The sequence below is a fragment of the Alligator sinensis genome, unplaced genomic scaffold (genome assembly GCF_000455745.1).
Source record: "Alligator sinensis unplaced genomic scaffold, ASM45574v1 scaffold505_1, whole genome shotgun sequence".
Taxonomy (NCBI): Eukaryota; Metazoa; Chordata; order Crocodylia; family Alligatoridae; genus Alligator; species Alligator sinensis.
Genome location: NW_005841940.1, coordinates 268766 through 290258, shown reverse-complemented (window position 1 = coordinate 290258; position 21493 = coordinate 268766). Strand labels below are relative to the sequence as shown.

General features: G+C 46.7%; 2 protein-coding genes and 1 long non-coding RNA gene across 6 annotated transcripts; 1 reads left to right on the top strand and 2 right to left on the bottom strand.

The window, feature by feature from the left end:
* Positions 1-1581: 1581 nt before the first annotated feature.
* Positions 1582-7676, bottom strand: LOC102370220 (hydroxysteroid 11-beta-dehydrogenase 1-like protein B). The gene is made up of 7 exons (XM_006019833.3): positions 6174-7676; positions 5427-5520; positions 3911-4041; positions 3389-3500; positions 2942-3130; positions 2136-2279; positions 1582-1853 (listed from the first exon to the last, which is right to left on the bottom strand). Exons 2-7 carry the CDS (start codon positions 5506-5508, stop codon positions 1639-1641), a joined length of 873 nt encoding a protein of 290 aa, XP_006019895.1. The 5' UTR covers positions 5509-5520; positions 6174-7676; the 3' UTR covers positions 1582-1638.
* On the top strand, positions 6189-20566 carry LOC112549610. Of its 2 annotated transcripts, XR_003093117.1 has the most exons (5): positions 6189-6323; positions 7712-8808; positions 11971-12240; positions 19225-19367; positions 20311-20566. It is a non-coding gene; the product is annotated as an uncharacterized LOC112549610 (long non-coding RNA). The 2 variants fall into 2 exon arrangements; XR_003093116.1 differs by lacking the exon at positions 20311-20566 and having other exon boundaries at positions 19225-20005.
* On the bottom strand, positions 10261-20923 carry SIRT4 (sirtuin 4). Of its 3 annotated transcripts, none has more exons than XM_006019831.3 (6): positions 20574-20608; positions 16272-16386; positions 15098-15603; positions 14334-14628; positions 12875-13075; positions 10261-10395 (listed from the first exon to the last, which is right to left on the bottom strand). In XM_006019831.3, exons 3-5 carry the CDS (start codon positions 15595-15597, stop codon positions 12923-12925), a joined length of 948 nt encoding a protein of 315 aa, XP_006019893.1. In that variant the 5' UTR covers positions 15598-15603; positions 16272-16386; positions 20574-20608; the 3' UTR covers positions 10261-10395; positions 12875-12922. The 3 variants fall into 3 exon arrangements, 2 of the variants coding, with proteins under 2 accessions (XP_006019893.1, XP_025055058.1); XR_003093113.1 differs by lacking the exon at positions 10261-10395 and adding an exon at positions 13308-13676 and having other exon boundaries at positions 12943-13075; positions 20574-20923; XM_025199273.1 differs by lacking the exon at positions 16272-16386 and having other exon boundaries at positions 20574-20614.
* Between the last annotated feature and the right edge of the window lie 570 nt (positions 20924-21493).

Here is a 21493-nt window from a genome sequence, read left to right as displayed (position 1 = left end):
AGCCCATTGAACCGTACTACTGAGGCCAACCCATGAAATCGTACTACTGAGGAATGAAACCATATTTTGGTATTTGGCTTCTTGGAATTCTAGGATTGTAAGTATATTATGAAAAATAATAGTATTGATTCAAATTTAACTTTTAGTTGCAATTGTAGTTGTTTTTGTAATACTAATTCTATTTGCATTGTTTGGGAAGGAAGTGCATTTGGAGCATTGTTTCTGATATATGTAGTTATTGTGTTCTTAATGTTTGTGGTATTTCTTAAAGCTAAGCAGTGTTATATGCGTAGCAAAGAGTTTTAAAATAAAATTGTGTTGTATGAATTAAGTGTGTAATCATTGTGAAATCGTGCAATCAACTAACTACTCCCCCAGCCAGTGCATCAAAATGAATCAGTAAATTGTGTGGGATCTTCTCCATTCCATAACCCACTAGAGACATGCCCATCCACCACCCTCTTACCCCAAAGCTGGCTGCTGTTTAGGCATTTTTTAGGTGCTTGGTTTGCAGATCACTTCAAAATCTTGAGAACACAAATATGTAGAAATGTTGAGTATTTTGTTGGTTAATTAACGTGCTTCTACTTGGATTGACATCTCTAGCCCAGTACACTTCAGAGCAGATTTCTGCATGGAGACCAGCTGGGCAGGAGCCATGCAGGGAGGGTGCATAGCTGGGTGGGGAGCTTCTCTGGGGCCAGGATTTTGGGGTAGTGACAAAGCAGGGCCATGTTGGCTGTGGGTCTTGGCTCTGCCCCAGCCTCACCTCCTTCTTCCCCCCAAAGTTCTCACGGTCTGTCTTCCAGCTACAGGGTCTCCTGGCCCTGCCTGCCTCTCTCTCTTCCGGCTGCAGCCTCATCCCAGCTACTTGGCCACATGCCCTGCCCGTGCAGGTCCCACCCCTAGGGGTGTGTGTGGGGTGCATAAGCCAGGGTGCCCAGGCAGTGGGGCTGGGTCCAGCAGCAGCAGCCAGAAAGAGATGCTGCACCAAGGGCTACCAGGAAATGGAGTCTGCCGTGGGCCCGATCCAGCCAGTGGGCTGGACTTTGTCCACCCCTGCTCCAGAGAGATGTGGATATAGGAGCTGCAGGTATACAGGTTGTGTGTGCAAGAGAAGGGAAGAGAGAGGGAGAGAGAGAGAAAAACAGAGGGGAGAGGGAATTTCTTCCCTCTTTACTCTGATCTGATTATCAGTCAGGAGTCCTCAGGCCTACACAGAAGCCTTAATCACTGCCAGTTGTGAACTACCTAGTCAGAATAGTAGTGAAAGGACAACCCATGGGCAGGGGACAGCACCCCGTAGCCCCACTCCAGCTTCTCATGCATGGGACTGTAGGTTAAGATTTTTGACAATGACGTGCCTCAGGCTGGGCTGGGGAGTTACACTCCAGCTAGAAAAGAAGCTCTACATGACAGGGCGCTCAGATGCTATATACATGAGTGAACGGTACAGCTAAATCTGACCACTCTGCCCAGCCTGGGCTATATTTTGGGGCCGACTGGAGAAATCTGAGCTCTGCCAATAACTGTATCCCGTTTGAAAGGACTGTGTCCAGAGACTGAATTCCAGCCTCTTAATGTCTTGCCATATTTTCCTTTTATTTCCATCCTTTTGGACATGCAATGCCCTGAAGCTTAAACGATATTCTCCAGAATATAGAATTGGTCCAGCAGCTTTTCTACCAGGCCTGGCATCCAGTCTCTCAGCAGCAGGAAAGGCTGGAGGCTCCAGTAAGGATAGACAACCTCCCGGTGTCGTAGCACACCAGCCCGCACCACTTCCTGGGCACACTCCTCCTTGGGATTCGCTGTCATCGTTGTTTTGTCAGCAAAAGCATTCACAGCATTTTCTGAAGTAAAGGGAACAATTATCATAGGGTGATCTCTCTTCTGTCCTTTCCCCAGAGTAAAGAGGAATGTGGTGCAAGTGGCTGAGCTACAGGAGGCAGCTCTTGAGACTTTGCACTAATCCTAAAACTTCTTTCAATACATCTTTTGACCTCCTATATATTCCTTATACATTCTCTTGCCCTTGGCCCTGGAATTATATTATTTCCCTCCTGCATTACTTAGTATACGCTAATGGCTGTACATCTGTCCAGAAAAGAAGTTACGGCATATTATTCTTTTACCTGTGTCAATATATCCCAGCACAGCAATTGTGACTGAGAGATTGATCTGCTGAAGGTTCAGCTCCCTGCGTAGTGAGCTGTAGAATCCTTCCAGAGCAAACTTAGCTGCACTGTATGATTGGGCAAATGGGTCTCCAATGCGACCTGCAAGTCAAAGCAATAGAAAAGAGACTGTTTTTCCAAGAAAATGGTTAATTCAGAAAGTGTTATTGGCAAGGTTAGGCAGCTGAGAACAAACTGGAGTCTCTCCTGCATATCTCCATGTAAATACTATTCAAATTATTTTTCTGTTTCATATCTGATGAACTAAGTGAAAAAGGTTTCCTGTTACAAGATGGGCCAGTTCCACCAGCTCTTACTGGGCTTCTGTGAGACCTCATAGCTTATGAGACCTGGACCATGTTAGCACCTGGGAGAAGGCTGCCCAAGGGGTCTGATACTGTGGTCAGCAGTGTTGATGAGTTGTTTGGTGGCATTTTGCTATGATGTATACTACTCTGACTATCCCAGCAGAGATGGCTGCATTTAATTGGTAGGTGAGCAATCCCAGTGAACAGTTCTAGATCAGTTTGCAAAGAGCATTTGGAAGACTAATTTAGAGAAGAGTTGCAATGATGCCTCCTTAGTCACCAAGGAGTTAACAGAGCTTCCCTGGAACTGAAAGCCCCTGGGACAGGCAGGAAAAGAGAATAGTATTTCCTGTAAAGTGGAAACAATGATTTCCCTAGTATGGTTAGGCATGGAGCCAGCTTGACTTAGAGTAGTACAGGTTAGGTAATCCACTGGCAGGGAGCAGCTTTCCTTACCACTCAAGGAGGAGATGACAATGATACTGCCCTGAGACTCCTTCAGCATAGTCATGGCTGAAGCAGTCAGCTGGACATAGCTCAAAAAGTTGACAGTCATGGAGCTGGTCACTTCTGTCATATCTCCCTGAAATGGGCCAAATGAACCAGTTCCTCCAACGTGGTTCAAAACTAGGTAGTCAAGGCCTCCTGGAAAAGGAAAGGAAACATAGATTCAGAGGGAGCATATGGATCTGTTTTGGGGTCAGGATGGTTGGGATACAGTATTCTTCTCTCTAGTCTTCAAGACACCAGCCTGTCCTCTCGATGCCTCAACCTCCCTTGTGCGAGGGAGAAGTGTTTCAGGAAAAGGCAATGCAGAGGGCAGGTGTCAGTAACCCAAGAGAGGTCCCACTTCCCATTTTTTCAGAGGACAGTTGCATTTTGCTATGAACCTGGAAAGCATACCTAGTTTGCTTCCAGCTTCTTCAATGACTTCCTGGGCTGAACTCAAGTTGTTCATGTCGGCCACAACATACCTGGCAGAACTCGCCCCCAGTTCCAAGCACTTCTTTGCCACCTGGAGAGAAAAGAGCAGCCTTCAGCACAGCCAAGGTCAGAGGACTTGGTGCTGCTGCAGGCTACACATAGCAGCTGTTCTGTGGCACAGGGGAGAGCATGCAGCCATTTGCTTTAGTTGGACCCTGGTCAAGGATGAGGCTGGAGCTCATTTAACATGCCAAGGAAGAACTAACTGTATATGAGGAGTTACGCTGGGCAAGAGAGCAAAGAGGTGATGGTCTACAGCAGTATGCTCAAGGCCAAATCCTGGGCTTAAGTGTACACACACAGTTCCTAGGGAGGCTATCGTTTCTAATGGGGTAGCCACTCCGGTGCCCTTTGGTGGTGGGATGGAAAATGATGTTTAAAAGGAACCCAGAGGTTCTGTTTCTTCCCCCACTTTGGGCTGCACTCCCTTGGGGTTCTCACCTCCTTGAGCTGCTTCTCCCTCCGAGCGGTGATGATCAGGTGGGCTCCCATCCTGGCAAACTCGTAGGCTATTTGTTCCCCAATCCCAGTGCTTGAACCTGTGACCAGCACACGCTTCCCTTGCACCATATCTGGAGGTTTAAGAGACTCATCAGGAATTTTGCTCCCTTCCCAGTACTGTGAGCATTGGTGCTGTCATAGCAGTTTGCAGAACCCCAGAACATTCAGCACTGAGTCCTGATTCTCTAAATCTCACAAAAGGAAGAGAAAAAGGGCCTCCTTGTATGTAAAATGGGTGGAGTGGTGCTTTCCTCCTCCAAGAGGGGTCAAAAGTGTCACTTTGCAAAGTACTGAGTGCTAACAAAACTCTTTTAAAACTGGGTAGTAGTAGCCCCTTGGATGTTCTAGGGGCCATTGGTTTTCTGTGTAATTGGACAAATTAGGAGGGGAAGGACCCATTGCCTCATTCTGTTCTGTGGCCAGTGCAGAATAAGGTATGTCTACTGGAGTCCGGTTAAGGCTACCTTTAAATGCCAAAGTGGCAGGCTTTCAAGCACTTTCCTTGGGAGACTTTTCCACAGGCTATCACACCCCCCTGCCTTCCTGGTTTTGCCTGACACTGGCCTCCAAGAAGGATGCCTGCCAATGGATCTGTGAGCATCTGAAGTCCCAGGGTGATGGGTCTGGGATGAAGGATGCTTGCCAGTTGTAGCACCATGCATGGTGTTTGGAACAATTGTGTTCTGTCTGCTCAATCAATATGGTTTTTGGAATGACTGAATTCTACTCAGTTAATAATATTTGGAAATGACTTGGCTAATTTGACCTGGAATATGGAATACATTATTAAAAAAATACAGAAAGGGTTTTCCAAATCTATCACTTCTGTGACAGTTCCCAGTCCCCAGAGGCAGCTCAAGGCAAACACCAAAACTCTGGTCCCCCGTTTTTTCTTTTAGAAAGAGAGATGTTCTCACTTCCCTTCTGGTCAGGTTCTCCATCCTCTGGAACAGAGTTATCTCAGACCCCTCCATCTTGCTGAACAAGAAATCAGTCCGTCCTTTGACATTGAGGGAAATCTGCTTGTTGCAGCCATGAGCTTACTTTTCCTTAGCAAAGTCTTTTGCTTGTCCTTTGTTCCTAAGGTCATCACTAGACTGAGCCACCAACCGACCCCCTGCTTTTTTTGTTTTGTTTTGTTTTACGCTAATGCTTTTTGCTTTCATTTTCCATTTTAAATTTTCATTTGAGAGACAATTACCCTAGATCAAACTGAGTTTTAGAATGTTTCTTTATTCCATTTGACCACAGACAACAGTCACTAAACGGATTATTTCTTGCCTTGATATGAAATGGTGAAAACACCATGAAAGAAGATTTACCTATGTCCAGATTTCAGCTGAGATTTTGGCATGCAGCATGGGATCTGATCTATAGATCCATAGTGGGGAGTCAGCCCTAACCTCTCTCTGTACCTAGAGTGTGAATTTCCTGGAGTCTCTCCAGCTTTACTTACCTGCAGATAAAGTTTCTTGGCTGTAGAAATAATATGCACACAGGCCGATGAAGACAGGGACAAGAAGCCTGACTGCAGCCATTGTGTTGGTTTTCTGCAGCGACACCAACGTCAATCATTAAACACAACAGGCCCCATCATGCCAAATGATAAGCAAGCGAGGGTCATAAACTGATTTCTCCTAAAAGGCTTATGGGGGAATGGGGCACTGCCTCCCTCCTGGCAGCAGCTAGTACTAGACTATGAGTTCTCTGGAGCAGGGACTCGAGTGTTCCACCCAGTTTCACCTCATGTGCTGTGCAGCATGTACGGTGACATCTTCTCTGTGCTGCACCCAGCTGATCTGGCCCAACTCACACCACAGGTATCACTGGTGTGTCACTGGAAAAGCCAGTCACCCCTCTTTGGGGTGGGAGAACAAACTTAGGAAACTGCTGCAGGATTCAAGCAGCTGCTCAAATTTTCCACTTCCTAACCCATGTCAGCATAACCATTTCAAGGGAACTGGGGGCAGGCAAGACACAACAGATGGATCCCAGCTTGCGGGATGTTTTCTTTTCAGTCCAAAACTTTGCTGTGGGGCTTTCCGCTCCCCTTGATCAGGGTGGGTGTAACAGAGTAAGGGACAAAAAGGTTCCCTCCCCCGCTCCATTCCCAGGGAGGAACAGAGAGACTGCTGGCTGCCAGGTGGGAAAGAAAACCTGGCCCGGAGTAGAACTAAGGGAAGCCCCAGGGGAATACACTTACCTAAGGGTCCGCTGACTGTCAGGGGGTGAAGAATCCAGGAGATTGGCTGCTGGGGCTCCGGGAGGGAGATAAGCAGCAGCTGTGGAGACCAGAAGGGAGGAGGGGGAAGAAGAGAGAGAAGCTGCTAGGCTGCAACACTGCCAGATTGGGGTAAGAGGAGTGCAAATAGTCCTGCTCTTTTGCTGTGTCTGTTTCTGTTGTAAGTCTGGTGGACTGTGGAGGGGGCGTAGGGTGCCCTGCTCAGACACACAAGGCGATCGCACTTGCAAGTCTGACCAGCCCTTAAGGAGACAGGCCCTAATTTTGAACTGTGTTTCAACTGTAACTCTTAAGCATGAATCCTACCTATAAAGGGACTACATGCCATTATGACGAACTGCCTGTTCTGTAATCATGAACTCAACATCAAGTCATGGCAGGCAAGCAGACACCAGAGGCAGCGACATCCCTTGGCCAATATTGGTCCAGGGAGTGCCCAGTCACATGCATCTCCCCTGACCCTGCCACAGTGAGACTGAATCTTGCCATGTATGTGGACATCTCACCTGTAGTCTTTTGGAAATGATGCCCTCTAATCTACAATAAATTTCAACGGTGCAGCAAAATACTGGGGCTGGGTATTTTTATTAAATATCTGTACCCTTATGAAATGTCATTGGCTGCCCTGTGGTTTAATATTGGACTGGCAAAATAACAGCTTCCGGTTGTCCTTCATACCACTTACACTCTCCTGTCTTTCTAGGGGCTCAGGGCATACAGACTGCAGAGTGAGGTGTGCAAGGGTGCATGTATACATCTAGCTTGGGATTCTTGCCAAGAGAAAAGGTCCCAGCTGCAGCTGAGCTGCAGGCAGTAGGATTGGTGGATAAACAGTGTTGATGTTTCCCTGTGAATTTTAATTATCAAGAGGAGTGTCACTACATTAAATTGAAACCAAACAAATCTGAAAGTAAAGCTGTTTTGCTTTGAGTATGGATGTTCACCAGGAGCATCCAAAAGACTAGTTTCCTTCCCTTTCAGAGGGAGACTCTTTGAGCCAGGAGCAATTTGGCATTTTAAAAGAAAAAAATCCTCGCCAAATGTATGTAGGATGAAAAATGTTAGGTTGGCAAGGGCATAAGTTGAAGTCCTCTGTCAACAGATTCTCCATCTCCCAGTGTATCTCCCTGGTGTGGAAGGACAGAAGCTTGGGGTGAAGAAGTTCAGTTTCCAAAGTCTCTTGGCTGAGACAGCCAACAGGCAGCTGTGGTGATATGGACATCCACCCACTCATACCTGAGGCATTTAATTAATGTAGACCACAAAAAGCTCCCAAGGGCTGGTTTGTTTAAGTCACCACTGATCTGGGCTGCATTGGACCAAGTCACGTAGAAATGAAAGGCTCCATGTACCACCACCATACTGGGATGGCTTGATTTCTAAGTAGACCCAAAGTACAAACAGCCATATTCTGCTTGGCCTGCCTCTCTGAGCCGTGCAATGTTGGCAAAGACCTTACAGCTGTGGGTTAGAAATGCTCTGATGGTTTTTCTTTGTAGCTGCAAAGTCTGGAAAAGTGCGACATCCAAGGCACACAGCTGGGAAGCATCAGGCTTTGGAGGGAGGCTTCTGTCGCTCCCACACCAGCGCTTTGCAGTCTGCTTCTGCTCCCAAGGTCACCATGCCCAGAGTCTTTGGCCCTTTCCCACAACTTATGAACAAGCAGGTTTGTACCTGGCTCTTCTGCTCATGTGTTCCTGGGGATTCCAATCTTGCCATATCTTCCAGACAGAGAATTCCTGGAGTCTTGATGCTGAAGCATGTTATGTGGGGTTGCAGGCCTTTCTAAGGTGGGGCAAGTCTGATAGTAGACATTGACATAGGCACCACTGACCAGAGTCAGAGCCAAATCTCTCTCTGCTGCTCCAACCTCACCCTTCCCAGCAGAGATGCTCTGGGAACAAAGGCAGGAATAATCATTTATGGAGCTCATAGCTCCTTCAGCCCAGCCTCAGCAGCTTCTCCCATGCTGGAGTGGCTGAAAGGGAATAGACAGCAGTGCTGGGGGTTGGTTTAGCAAGCCGACTTGTAAAGAAACAGTTCTTGTGGTGCTCTCTAATGAGTGCTTTTATTTCTGATAGCTGAATGGAGTGACAGCTTCAAAAAATGACCTGAAGTATCAGTGGGCTGGTGTGTCAACAATGAACCAGAAAAGGTGTGAGGGTCTGATGTACTGGGGAAGGTCAGGTCTGGAAAGGTAACAACACAAGGTTGTTAGGGGATATGTCTCTTTCCTCCTTGCTGACAGGGGGGCTAGAAAGTGAACCTGTGATGGAAGGAGAGCAGGTGCCTGTCCAGTATGACTTGAATATCCATTTGATATACTCCAGGCCTGTAATGCTGCTCCTCCTGCTGCCAGGTCTTCGGTGCAAGGTTCTTCTTTTTTGCCTCCTATAGAATTTTTACATCTCCGCTCCCCTCAAGTTCCCTTGTTCTTATTGAACCCAGCTAAACAACAGGTCATCTCCTTTACTGAACTCCATGTCTTCCAACAGTATGATTGATCTGCATCCTATAGTGCTGAACCCTGGGGCCTCTACACCTCCCTCCAGACTGGCAATCACATCAATAAGATGAGGCACACCACCTTCTTAAGGTAGGTCTTATGACAGTTACCCACCATGTCAGGGCTGATACCTGTGTTCTCTCTGTGGGTTGCATGGACTGCTTACAAAAGTTACAGAAGGTCACCTCGATCATGCTGTAATATGTTTGTGCTTTACACAAAGTGCTTAAAGTTAGTGTCATCAAAGCTAACAGATGTTCAGTGTTTGGTGGTGGGGACTGAGTGCGTCCCTGCACTGGCAAAGGCTAAGAAACCAGCCAGCTCAATTGCTGCCCCTCTGCCCGCTTTACCCTCCTCTGCCAGCTGGATGCAAAGAACCAGCCAGGGTTCATTCCCTGATGTCAGGGGGCAGTGTGAAGGCAGCTTGGGGGTTGTGCCCCCTCTCTGCTGGTGCCATGGGGCACTGGCAACCTTCTCTTAATGGAGGGTGGGGGGTAATCCCCACCCTTGATCACTGCACACCTGTTCCCCCTCCCTTGCCTGCAGGCTGGCTGCACAGAGAGGAGACACACAGCCCTGGTAGGAAATATACAAGTTTCCTAAGGCACTCTAATTTATACTTGGATACTTGCTGGTAGCAGGGCCACATGTTTTTTCAACAATTCAAAGGATTCAGAACTGATCTGTCTAATTTGACCTGGAACACAAAAAAATTTCCAAAATATATTTAAAAAAAATGTTTGTATAGAGTAATATTACATAGTGAGTTTTGCTCGCAGGGGGCACGTCTGCACAAGATATTTACTGCAGAGTAGACTAATTAGATCTGCAGTAAACATCTCAGTGTCTACATGTGATGGGCTATAAGACTGGAGTAAGCTAATAAACTGCAGTTTTTTACTTTGCAGCACTGCACATGTAGACACTGATGCAGCTGGCTGGGTCATGAAGGTGCTTCAGTGAGGGGGCTGCCTGCCGGCTAGCCCTGCACTAGAGCACCCTAATGCTCCAGCCAGCTCCCGACAGCATGTTGAGCTGGGTCGGAGCAGCCCCAGGATGGCAGGCTGAGCCCCCAAACCCTCTACCAGATGGGGCTACTCTGACCCAGCTCAACTTGCTGTGGTCCTGGATACAAATCAAACAGTGCACCTGGGAGCAATAAACTCTGGTGCAATAAGTTCCGGAGTTTATTGCTTTGAATTAGTTGCGCACCCAGAGGCATATACTTTTCACTGTTCCTGTATATGTGCATGTATATAATGTAAACCATTGGAGGACCGGTGTAGCTTTGCCTTATTTATCATTACTCTGAGGAGTGCTTTGACTGTGCTTGTAGATACTCATAGTTGTAATGAATGAGAGGCAGGTTCGGGGCAGGAGGATGGATTCTTCTTTCGGGGGGTCTTCGCTGGGAATGTTTTCTTATTCTAGGCCTCTTGGCAACAGTCCCACATCTTCCCAAAAAGCAGGCCCTTCTGGCACAAAATCTGCAGCCTCTGTTTTTAACATGCCCATACTGGGCATTGGAGATTACATGGATAATGAGAAACCTGGCCCAGGCGCTCTTCCAAAAGGGACATAAGGGTCTCTTCCTGTGTGGAAAACTGCTACTTGAATAAAAATTCCATGCAAGGTACTTGGTTGCATGGAGGATGCTGCTGTGTAGAAGTCTTAGCCCTGAAATAAGAGAAACTCTATGTGAACGGCTTGGGAAGCTTTGGCAAGCAGGACAATTCTATCATTCTATCTGTAGCCTATTACCTGTGAGCTTTCTCTACCCCCAGGCAGCAAGGATATCCACAACTCATTGCAAAGTATGAGCCCCCCTCCACCTTGCTTCCATGGCATGTATAGCAGGATCTCCCATATTCTATTAGTCACAAAGGGATTTTAATTCCTTGGGAGCTAAGGCTGCCTATACACATTCTGGTTTACATTCCAATTAGAACGCTCCAGTGTGGCCTCACCATAATGTGCATAAGCCCCCATATGTTTAAAAATGGCCGTGGGGGCACTTTATCTAAACCTTAACTAAAATGAGATTTTGATAAAGCATCCTGCAGCCATTTTTAAATACGCAGGTGCTTAATACATGTGACGGTGAGGTGTTTTAAGTCCAGCGCCTGTCCAGGAACATATGTTGGCAGCCGAAGTGTCTAAATAGTATCAAACATATGGGTTTTAACTGTGATTGTCCTGGGCTAGATTTGAATCCATGCCTGAGCAGGAAAAGGCTCTGTATCTTAAAGACAGCCCTCCACCATTTTTGCTACGTAGAGAGGCTATGCTCTTTCAGTGAGTGATCCCAGCAACCTTGCTCATCTCCAGTGGTTCTTCTTTTCAAAACATTACACATTAACATGGGAAACTCTACCCTACAAGATAGGAACAGGCCATTTTAATCTGCATTCCAAGTGCAATCCCTAGAACTAACTTGCACGTATCCCTACCTTCTAATCTAACCACAGTGAAGTATGTTATGATGAGAGACTGACAAGTGTTTGTTTAACAGAGGCAGCTCTTCTCACAATAGGAGGCTATTATTAGGGGCAGGGATATCTTGCACTGGTCTGTGTAGGCAGGAGACTCTCTGCTTAGGGTGGTCTCTTGCACAGATGCCATTATCCTTCTCTCTTACTTCATGTAGTGTTTATAATTGTAGCCTGAATTCCTGAAATGGGATATGAAACAGCTTTGCACTTGACTGACTCATGAGAAGGAGAAATTCCAAAGCCAGCAACACCAATCTTGTAAAAGATTCTTTTAATGTAATTACCCACTGAATCATATTCCCTCCAAAGTGCATACTGAAGGAGATGGACTTAAATTAGAAGCAGTTCTTGTCAGATTGATTCAGTGAAACTCTAGCAGCATCCCAGCCCTTTTATTTAAAAAAATATGTGAATGTAGTTGCTGAATTGGAGAGCGTCCCCTTCTGGCCCAGACATGCCCAGCCCACTCCCTGCTGGCAGGAAGAGATATGTTAGTCTGGTCACCTGCCCTTCAAAGTCATCTGTCTCTGGAAAGCAGCTACTTTTAGCAGGTTTAGTTCAAATTCTCTAATGAAAGAGAATCTTTCCCCTTAGATAGTCCTCCCAATTAAGAGAGAACAGAAAAACTGGTTCATAATGTTTTCCCAGGCCCTCCTCTCTCACCTACTGACTTTATGTTCCTCACCTGCCAAACACCCACAACCCCTTTCCAATCTGTCATATCCTTTCACTAAACTGTCCTTCTCCCACCTTCCTCCAGGTGACAATTGTAAGAAAATTGTTGGGGTTTTGATACACAAAAGATGCACTTTCCAAAGAATGCAGAGCAGAGGCACAGTCTACATGGAGAAGCAAATGAGAAGATTTCCCATTGGAGATTGGGCTCAGTGCAGGAAACCCATCAGACAGAAATGTGTAAATGCTTGCTGCCCTCTGCTGGGCCATCAAGGAATGCACCTTTGGTGTCACCTCTGACCTCTCGTGTTGAAATATCTCTTCTTAAGATATGCTGGGTCAATGGAACCTGCAGGTATGTAGGTCCAGAATCTGCTTTATAGAGGGAATTTGACACATTAAAAATCAGGATCCTGATTAGCTGTTCTCAGTCCCATGGGGCAGTCTCTGCTCTGCCACTAAAAGTCACAGTGGCTCAAGGGACCTGGGTAAGACATTGTAAAAAGAATCTTGATGCAAAGGTTAATCACTGTGCTGACCAGCTACTCTGGGATTCTCCTGCTACTCCTGTAAAGGCTTTCAGCTGACAACCTTGTTAGAGTAACAGTCTGACTGAAACTCCAAGGGACCATAAAACTAAAAAGAGTGAAATCTAGCACACAAGAAGCCTGGTACCAAACATTCTCAAACTCAAAAGAATCAAGAGGAATAGTATTTGCTCAGCACCTCAGCTGAAGTTCACTGTAGGCAGCCAGTCTGTCCCACTAGGATTAAGTCAGTTAGATCTGAAACAGTGCAACCAGGTGTTGGCATCTGTTACTGGTATATCTTTCTTGTCCGCTGATCTCAGTCTGTCCTGCCAAGACAGCTCAGAAGTTGATGCCTATCTGTACTAGAACCATTCTGCTGCTCAGTGTGCGAAATGACCACCATGCTACAGGATCTCACAGTCAAAACTGTAATCTCTTTACTTGCCATGCAAAAATTACCTAGTTTTGTTAGTGTGGGTGCCTCCCTTGTGGGGTTTGGAACCTGGATCACTGCAGGGCAATCAAAGGCAGCAACTCCCCGCAGCGGGAATTCAGTTTCAAGGATGCCAAGTGATCTGACCTTGTGGGCCCAATGTTCAGTATTGCAATTGGGAGCTTCTTCTCATGGGCAGCAAGAGCAAACCTGTAACCAGAGTATACCTGCAGGGACACAAGGAAGCAAAGTGAAGTGCACCAAGTAAGAGCAAAAGAAAGTACCAATCCATTCCTCAGGTCTGCTGTCCAGGGGGTGATAGCAGGATAGTTCCATGCAGCCTGTTCATACAAATTGTTCTTCACTCAAGCACCAACTACACAGGACGGAAGCATCAGCTCTTCAGCTCCAAATAGGGGAAGGATTTAAATGCTGTAAAAAATGCACATAAATACAAACCTTCCCCCTGTAGTCTGTTGTTGCATAATTCTCTTGGCCAGTTGCTACTGGTTATCACAGGTGCTTGGTCAAATGCTTCCAGCTGCATGGCCTGTGTGCTCTGCCCAACTGGTTCTGCAACTGAAGTCCCATGATAAACCTGAGAGACTATGGTCATGCTTAGGATACTGATTCAGGGCTCCTGAAACCCTGAGGATCACAACAAAGCAGGCTTGGTTTTATCCCATCAGACGAGTTTCTCTTAAGGTGTATTTTAACATTTTATAATACACCTTTTTTCTGGAAAGTAACCACCTAAACTGTTCCTCAGACATCCTGGTTAATGACAGGCCCAGAGTCAGGATAGATAACAGCAGAGGCAAGAGATGGCTACAGGAGAAAAGAGATGGAGAAGCAAAGATGGGATGTGGTCAACAAAGCTTTTCTATATACCATGTGAAGACTTTCTACTCCCTCCTACTCCTCCATGTTCTTCAACAGGCTAATGAGGAGTTAACTGGCAACATGAGCTGAACCTTTAGAGCACCCACTCTTACATCAGCATCCAGCAAGTCTCTAGCACAGAGATCTACTGATACTAGAGACAAAGGCCCAAATCCTCCATGGAATGTAGGTACTTGCCTCTCACAGAGTTCATCCCACCATTCCTATAGTATTAGTGAGTGAGAGGAATAAAATCCACACCATAAAATCCAGAGGAAAACGTGTGGTGGTGGGTAAGAGGGATTTTGTAACACTCAAGGGGCCCCAGCACTCCTAGTGTTTCACACATGGCTGTAATGAGTAGTCTCCATACTATAGGAGAGACTTAACCCTAACACAGAGAAGCTGCTTGCAGGAACCCTGAAGGGAATGCAGTGAAGTCAGACTGTAGAAATAAAACAGCAAAATACAAGGAGGCTCTGGAGAGACAGTGAACCAGGATACCAGGGATGGTAGGGGACCAGAGATGATGGATCAGAAACCATTGTGGAGACAGTAGCAAACAACAAATGGGAATTTAGCATGGGAGAGCTGCTCAATTACCTGCAAAGAGGATCCTACCACCAGCACAGAATCTGATTCAGCCAGGCGCTGGTGCACAAAATCCACTCTTTCACGGCTCACAGAATCCCCGAAGAATGTCACATTTGGCTTCAGGATCCCACCACATTTGCTGCAGGTTGGGACGCGGAAATAACGCACCTGGTCCTCTGTGAGGAAGACATCCCCATCAGGGGCCACACCATGTCCTTCAGCTGTCCATGTGGGATTCATGGCTTCAAAGCGTTCCTGAAGCTCAGAACGGGGGGTTTGATCTCCACAACCCAAGCAGAAAACTCTGAAACACAAAGTGCTCATTTCCATTGGGCTCCTGGGATTCAAGGGTTAAGAAATGTTAAGGCCAGGATGGATCATTATGCTCATCCTATCTGACATCCTGCATATTACTGGTGAAAGGACCTCACCCAGCTATTTCTGTATCGAGTCCAAAAGTGCCAGTATGGACTCCACAAGTCTGGCCAAAGAGCAGAGCTGATTCAGTCTTCTGCTGGCCCGAAGGATGATAGAGAATTGTGTTCATATAATCTATAAATATGCTCCTGAAAGTACCACCCGGTGTGAGCAAAAGGATTCTGTCCATAGAGAGGTCAGTAAGAGGTCTGTTCTGTGCTCTTGCTCCCACCCCTTTCATGAGGTAACAGGGCACATCCACATTATTCCCTTATTTGCCGCTCACATTAATACTGCACCCACATATTAGCCACCCTGTCACCCATAACAAGGCCATCCTGAACCCCATAGAGTACCTGTGTGTGCATCCATGCAGCTCTGTCATCTGCTGACTTCCAGCCTTGCTATGCAGGGCATCCACATTCTGGGTCACCAGCCAGTGGAGTTTCCCTAGTCTCTCCCAATTCCTTAAGGCCAGGTGTGCTGCATTAGGCTGATGAGAGGAGAACTTGGGCCAGCCTACAAAGTTCCTTGCCCAATACCTCTGACGGGCACTGGCACTGTGAACAAACTGGGCGTGCTGGATGGGCCGCCTATCTGTCCTGGCATAAAGTCCAACTCCCTCCGAGCGATAGTCAGGGATCCCTGATTCAGTTGAGATTCCAGCTCCAGTCATTACAAAGAGCCTCTGGGAATGGGAAATGAAGTGCTGCAGCTCCTCCACTTCTGTGGGATCTGGAGGAGAGCTGGCTGGCACGAAAGTCAGGTTTGGAGAGGTCTTGGCTACAGAATAGGATCTGCTGCGGTGGAACCTGAGAGTTGTGCAACCTCCTGCTGCCCTTCCAGCACAGAACATGTTTTCCTGGGACACAAGAAAGTAGTTCAAGCTTAATTACAGGGTTACATTTTCACGGGATACCCTGAGGCGCCAATGATGCTGCTGACACTTTGGCCTTTTATTTTGCCTTCCAGCAGAGAATCTCAAAACATTATGAGAATGTTAATAAATTAAGCTGCACTCCGCAAAGACGGTCATGCAACAATCAGTGCAGAGACATTCACGAGGATCAGGACTCCTGACTTAGTCTCATCTCACCAAGACAGCCTCACATTTCCTCCTTACCTGGCAGCTAATTCCCCTCTGGCAGTGGGCAAACTTGGAGAGTTATGGAGCTCATTCTTAACATTTTGTGATCATTCTATCAAGACAGCCAGACAAGAGAAGGGTGTGAATGGACTGGAGGCATTGTTTTAGACTGGCTGGATTTGAGGCAGACAGCCTTGCTTTCTGGCGTATGTGCAAGGCACCAAGGGCAGCACTAAGGAACTGGGGGAGAGAATCACTGAGGTGTCAGGTGTAACATCCCGGTCCTGCCGGGGGTGGCAGGGTGGGAACCTGGCTGTGTCCCCAGCAGGGATCACTGCTGTGTGACTCCCAGTGCAGATCACTCCCTGCGTCAGGGTGAAGTGTGCCCACAGAACAAAGCCCTCGCCAAGAGCCAGAGCAACTCTCCTGTCAGCCCTGCTTACCGTGGACGGTGCCCTGCCTGACCCTGGTCTCTCATGTGCAGAAAGAAGAAAAATCACTCTGCTGTGTCATCTCTCCAAGACAGAGACCCTGCTGGTGGCCTTCTTCCAGAGGCACCTGTGGGAAGGAGAGAGCAGAGTCCCAGCCCTTGTACAGAGCCTGTGCAGGGCAGGCTATAGAAGTGAGATGGCCTACACTGCCCGCAGAGCCATGCCCTGTGTTGGGTGCCTCCCCTGCAGGCAGGGCAGAGGTCAGGCAGTAGCAGGCTTTGCTCAGCCACTTCCCCATCAGGAGCTGGCTGCTGGCCTGCAGGCCCTTTGCAGTAGGACAGAGGGTGCCAGGAGGAGGGGCCTGATGGAGAGAGGGAGGAGGGCTTCCAGCCAGCCCAGAAGAGAAGCAGAGAAAAGGCAGCGAGGAGGTAGGGGTGGTTTGAAATTGCTGGGGAGCATGATAGGGTTTTCTGGAGAGGGCAGCATCACGGAGCTGCGGCATGGGAGGGGATGCTGAGCATGGAGCGGTGCTAACTGGCCCAGGGGACGGCAGAGATGCAAGGAGAGAAATTTATGCAGCTTGTTTCTGAAGGGATTTTTATGCGCTTGGAAGTCCCTGGCATACTGGTAAAGAACAGCAGGAAGAACAAGTGGAGATACCATGATCTTTAGCAGGTGGCTTTCCCAGTGATGATACCATTTTTATGTTTTCAGCCCAAGTGGTTTTACTGACCCGGCAGGGGAGATCCCCTTCTTCTTGCCTTGAATGACTTGGTGTAGTTGAGGGTGGAGACCTGTCCATTGCACTGAGGGCAGGCAGGCTGCCCTGTGAGAGTTTACTATAGCCTCCCAATGGGAGGATCTCAACTATGCAGTCTGTGGTGATGGGGGATTGCTCTTGGGCTTTTCCTTTAGCTTGCTTCTTCAGCCTTTTTGGCTAGAGGCAAGCGAAAGTAAGGGGCATCTGAACTCCAAGGCCTCTGGGCTTGGCGCTTGCATGTAGGATGCCTGCTGTGGATTTGGGAGTATCTGAAGCTCTAGGCTGAGGAGTGGGAGGTAGGATATTTGCCAGTGGTAGCACCACACAGACTTGAGCTATTGAGCTCTGCTCAGTTGATAGGATTTGGAACTGATTTGACAACATGAATTTAACTGCCCCACTCTCCCACCCCACCCCACCTCCCAAAAAGACCAAAAAACCCCAACAGTGTGAAGAACAGTGGAAGGGGTTAGCTGCCTGGGCCAGGGAACCTGACTGGTCACTCTTGAGGGCTCTGGTAATCAGAGGAAGGACATGAACCCAAAGTAGAAAATGTGTAAGTGTTAATGGTCCCTCAGAAATCTGTCTGTAGCCTAGTGCTTAGGGCTTACACAGGAGCCTGCAGCCAGGCACAGGCACAGACGTATTGTATCTCTGTACCCCAGCTCCCTTCTTCTGAGGTGAGCTCAGCATTAATTTGCCCTTGGCACAGATAAGTGAGGCTACAGGAGGGATGCAGCCTCTGGAGCCAGGCCCCATGTTGGATGACGCCACCTTATACAGGCGGGCATCATTCAGCCTCCTGCCACTCAGGAGCTGGCTGCTGTGGTCTTCAGGCCTGCAGGCCCCTTGGAGCAGGATGGAGGGAGCCGGGAAGGGAGGTATTGCCTTGCTTAGTTTAAGCCACGAATTTTTGTAGGCAACAACCTACTTCATCACGTGCTATGAAAGCTCATGCTTCTTTGAACCAAATTGTCTCGAAGGTGCCGCCCTGTGCTGCCTTCTTCCTGACTAGAGACTAACTCGGCTCCCCACTCTCTGCCTAGTCCGAGAGTCCCGTTTTGGAGCTTGCACAGCTCCAAGCACCTCAGTTGCACTCAAGTGCCTGCAGGGTAAGGTAGGGGCTGTGCAGCAGTTTTGAAGATGCCGCTGCCAGTTGATTTAGGTACCTAAACTCTAAAGAAGCAGGCAGGCACCAAAGTACCTTTGAAAATCTGGGCCTGAAGTGTCAAGGCACATTTGAAAATCTCATTGGAAGTGCCTAAGTCACATTTGAAAATAGGTCTTAGCCACTTAAGCCACCTTGGCTCCCGTTCTTTGAGGTATTTAGATATTTAACTTGCACTGATTTCAACCAATGTTAGGTGCCTAGATAAGGGTCTGGGACTTAATACCTTGCTATACAAAATGGAGCCCCACATCAATAACTTTAAAAAATCAGCCTTTTGCTCTAGAATACTATGGTACGAGACTGATTGTAGCAGCAAACACCGCATTCAGCTTGAGTAATCTCCACCTCGCATGCATGTGCCTCTTCTAAGGGATAGCATTTCTTGGATGCAGCATTTCTTTGTAGACATCGCCTCTGGTTTTGGTAAAAATTTTACACTTATAATTAACTGTGTCTATAGGAAACTACAGATATAACTATTAGTAGCTAGACATCTCATTACCTGGCTTGTGAGTGTAAACAAGTACTTGGTTGTATAACTTTTATTGCCATCTGAAGTGGCTGGCAGGTCCAAAACTATGGGTTCAGTTCCCTAAAGTATACAGCCAAGTTTTGTTGGAGCCTGACTGGAATCAGATCCAGAGCACTCCCTCCTCGTGCTCGAATGAATTAGAATAAAACTATCCATATGCTAAAATATCAACCTAACTTTGTTCCAAAATCTGTCTTTCCTTTACAGCCCCAAAGCTGGGCCCAATATACAATTGTGAAATTCATTAAATAAGATCTAATCAGTGGAGACTATAATTAATAAACAAAGATTTGTGAGAAAAATGCGTGCACTTTCTTTCTTGAGAGTTTTAATTTTGGGGGGGAATTAAAAGAAGTTGATCAGGTTTCCAAATACTTCAGAGTTTCCTTTGAGAGGTCAATTGTCCGTGACTAGTATTCCCCAAAGGCCGCTGAATTAAATTGATGCCATTTAAATTAAACTGCTTTCATTGATTGAATTTTCCCATTCCTTTCTCTTCTAGATTATCATTGAAAAACATCTCTGGAAAAATATTATCAGGAGAGACTTGAATAAAGAGAGGATAGCTGACTGTACTGAGGAGAATAATACTGTTCCAGGCACAATGAATGGCTTGGGAGAAGAAAGGCACATGAGCAAAAAAAGGTACCCAGACATGGGAGAGGAGCAAGGAGAGGTAGAAGTATAGGTGGAAGATGGTGAGCAACTTTGTGGGGCTCTGAGGACAAGGACTAGGAGCTTGATCTAGAAAAACAGTGGAAGAGCATGGAAGGCAGTGAAGGTACCTTTAAAAAGTACTGATGAAGTCAGATCAGTGAGAGAAGATAGTGGATTGTGCCGAAACATTTTAAACATTAGAAGGGTGGGAGCTGTGAGGCAGGGAGTTGTGGTATAGTACTTGTGAGAGCAGGTGGTTTGTAGCAAAAACAAAGAGGAAGGATAAGCTAAGATCACATGTAGTCCCTGTTCTTGAAGGCTCAGGTCAAGCGTAGTGCCTGTTCTTAACCTGGCAGGGGAAATACCATGTATCTGTGTCCATGAAGGCAGTTTTCCTAAAGCGCACCCAGGGAGAATTGCTTTTCTGGCGTGGTTCAGTATCTGCTGAGGTGTAGCAACTTTAAGCCCACTTTATGGAAATGGGAGTCTCCTCCCTAGCTTGCTCTGAAGGCCTTATGGCTAAGGGCCAGCAAAAATCAGGGGCATTTGACCCCCAAGCCTCTAGGCTTGGGCTTGCAAGTAGGATGCCTGCCAAAGGATTTGGAAACATCTGAAGCCCCAGGTGTGGGTGGAGGATGTTTGCTGGTAGTCGGGCCACTTATGGTTCTGGACTCTTGGATTTGGAATTAGTTTGGGCTAATTTGGCCTGGGATACATAAAATTAAAAAAAGGATAAATGTGATTGATGTAAAAGATGAAAAAGTGACAGGCAGTACAGAGGGAAGGAGAGGAAGACAGAGGTTTGCTTGTAAAAAGGGTGTTTCATTTTAAATTGTGATTTTGCATCTGAGTACTTCCCACTATATAAAGGAAAATAATTACCCATGTAACTATAAGCAAGACATAAAACTAAGGTTCTGTGTTTCCCCAGGGGTATAAAAAAAAGAAAACAAAAAAAACCCCTCTACCACTAACATTTACCACATTCCCAATATTCACAAAGAGAAAGAGCAAACCAGGCTTAAGGCAAAAAGGAGCTGAATCTACAATTAACTCTGCCGAAAAATTCAGTACTAGAGTTTGGCATTTCCGAGACCCTATTTCAGTAATAAACCACAAAACAAGCACCAAACTAAGCACATAACCCCAAATCAGCAGGGACCGGGGACAATGAGTAAACATTTGCAAGCCTACCTCTCAGGAACACCGACCTCCAGAAAAATGACACTGGCTGCACAAAACAGACTTCTGGGAAATGCAGTTCACAAAACAAGAGTTGCACAGGAAGACTACAACTCCCACAATCTTCCAGAGCATAGCACACTGAAAAGCAGAGCAGATTGGTCTTCAAAATGCCCAGGGTGCAGCCATAAAATCCTAGCTTTTCCTACTGTGCATAGGAAGAATTGAAACAAGCATGACATGCTTGTAATAAGTGCTTACTTCGTTACCAGACATATACAGCATTCATCCTACATAAAAAGAAGAAATGGAACAAATTACTCCAAGAACAAGCTCCCCAGCCACAAAACAACCATCAGAGGAACAACACCAACACCTTACGACCTTCCAACCTCAGACTTGATGAAACTGCAAGCAGCAACCAACCCACAAATATTATCAATCTCTCCACACATTTGGGTTGGTCTAATAAAAGATATCAAATTCACCCAAGGAACCTTGTCTGCCTATGTCCTTAGACCAACACGGCTACAACCTAAACCCCTACTTCATTACCGTTGATTTTAGTATTACCACTGATTTTAGAGACCTAGTTCTTTGTTTAGTTTCATTACACAAAAATAGCAAACCATAATATTAAGAGCAGACATGCAAAGGAGAGAACAGGGTAGAGGTGACTGGTTTACAAAAAGACAAGAGGAGAGAAACTAGCTAATAATAGAGTCAGAGATTGATTAATTTGCAGGGGAAAAGGCCACTGTACCTCCAGTGTCCAACCGGCCGAGAGTTGAAAGTGTTCTTTCTACTGCTCCTGGCTGCTGCTCTTCAGCAAAAAGGGATCACCAGTAGGGAAACTGCTAAATGCAACATGGACAAGGCTCACTTTATACTGGCAGGACTCACCCTATACTGAGGAGTACCTAAAACTGGGT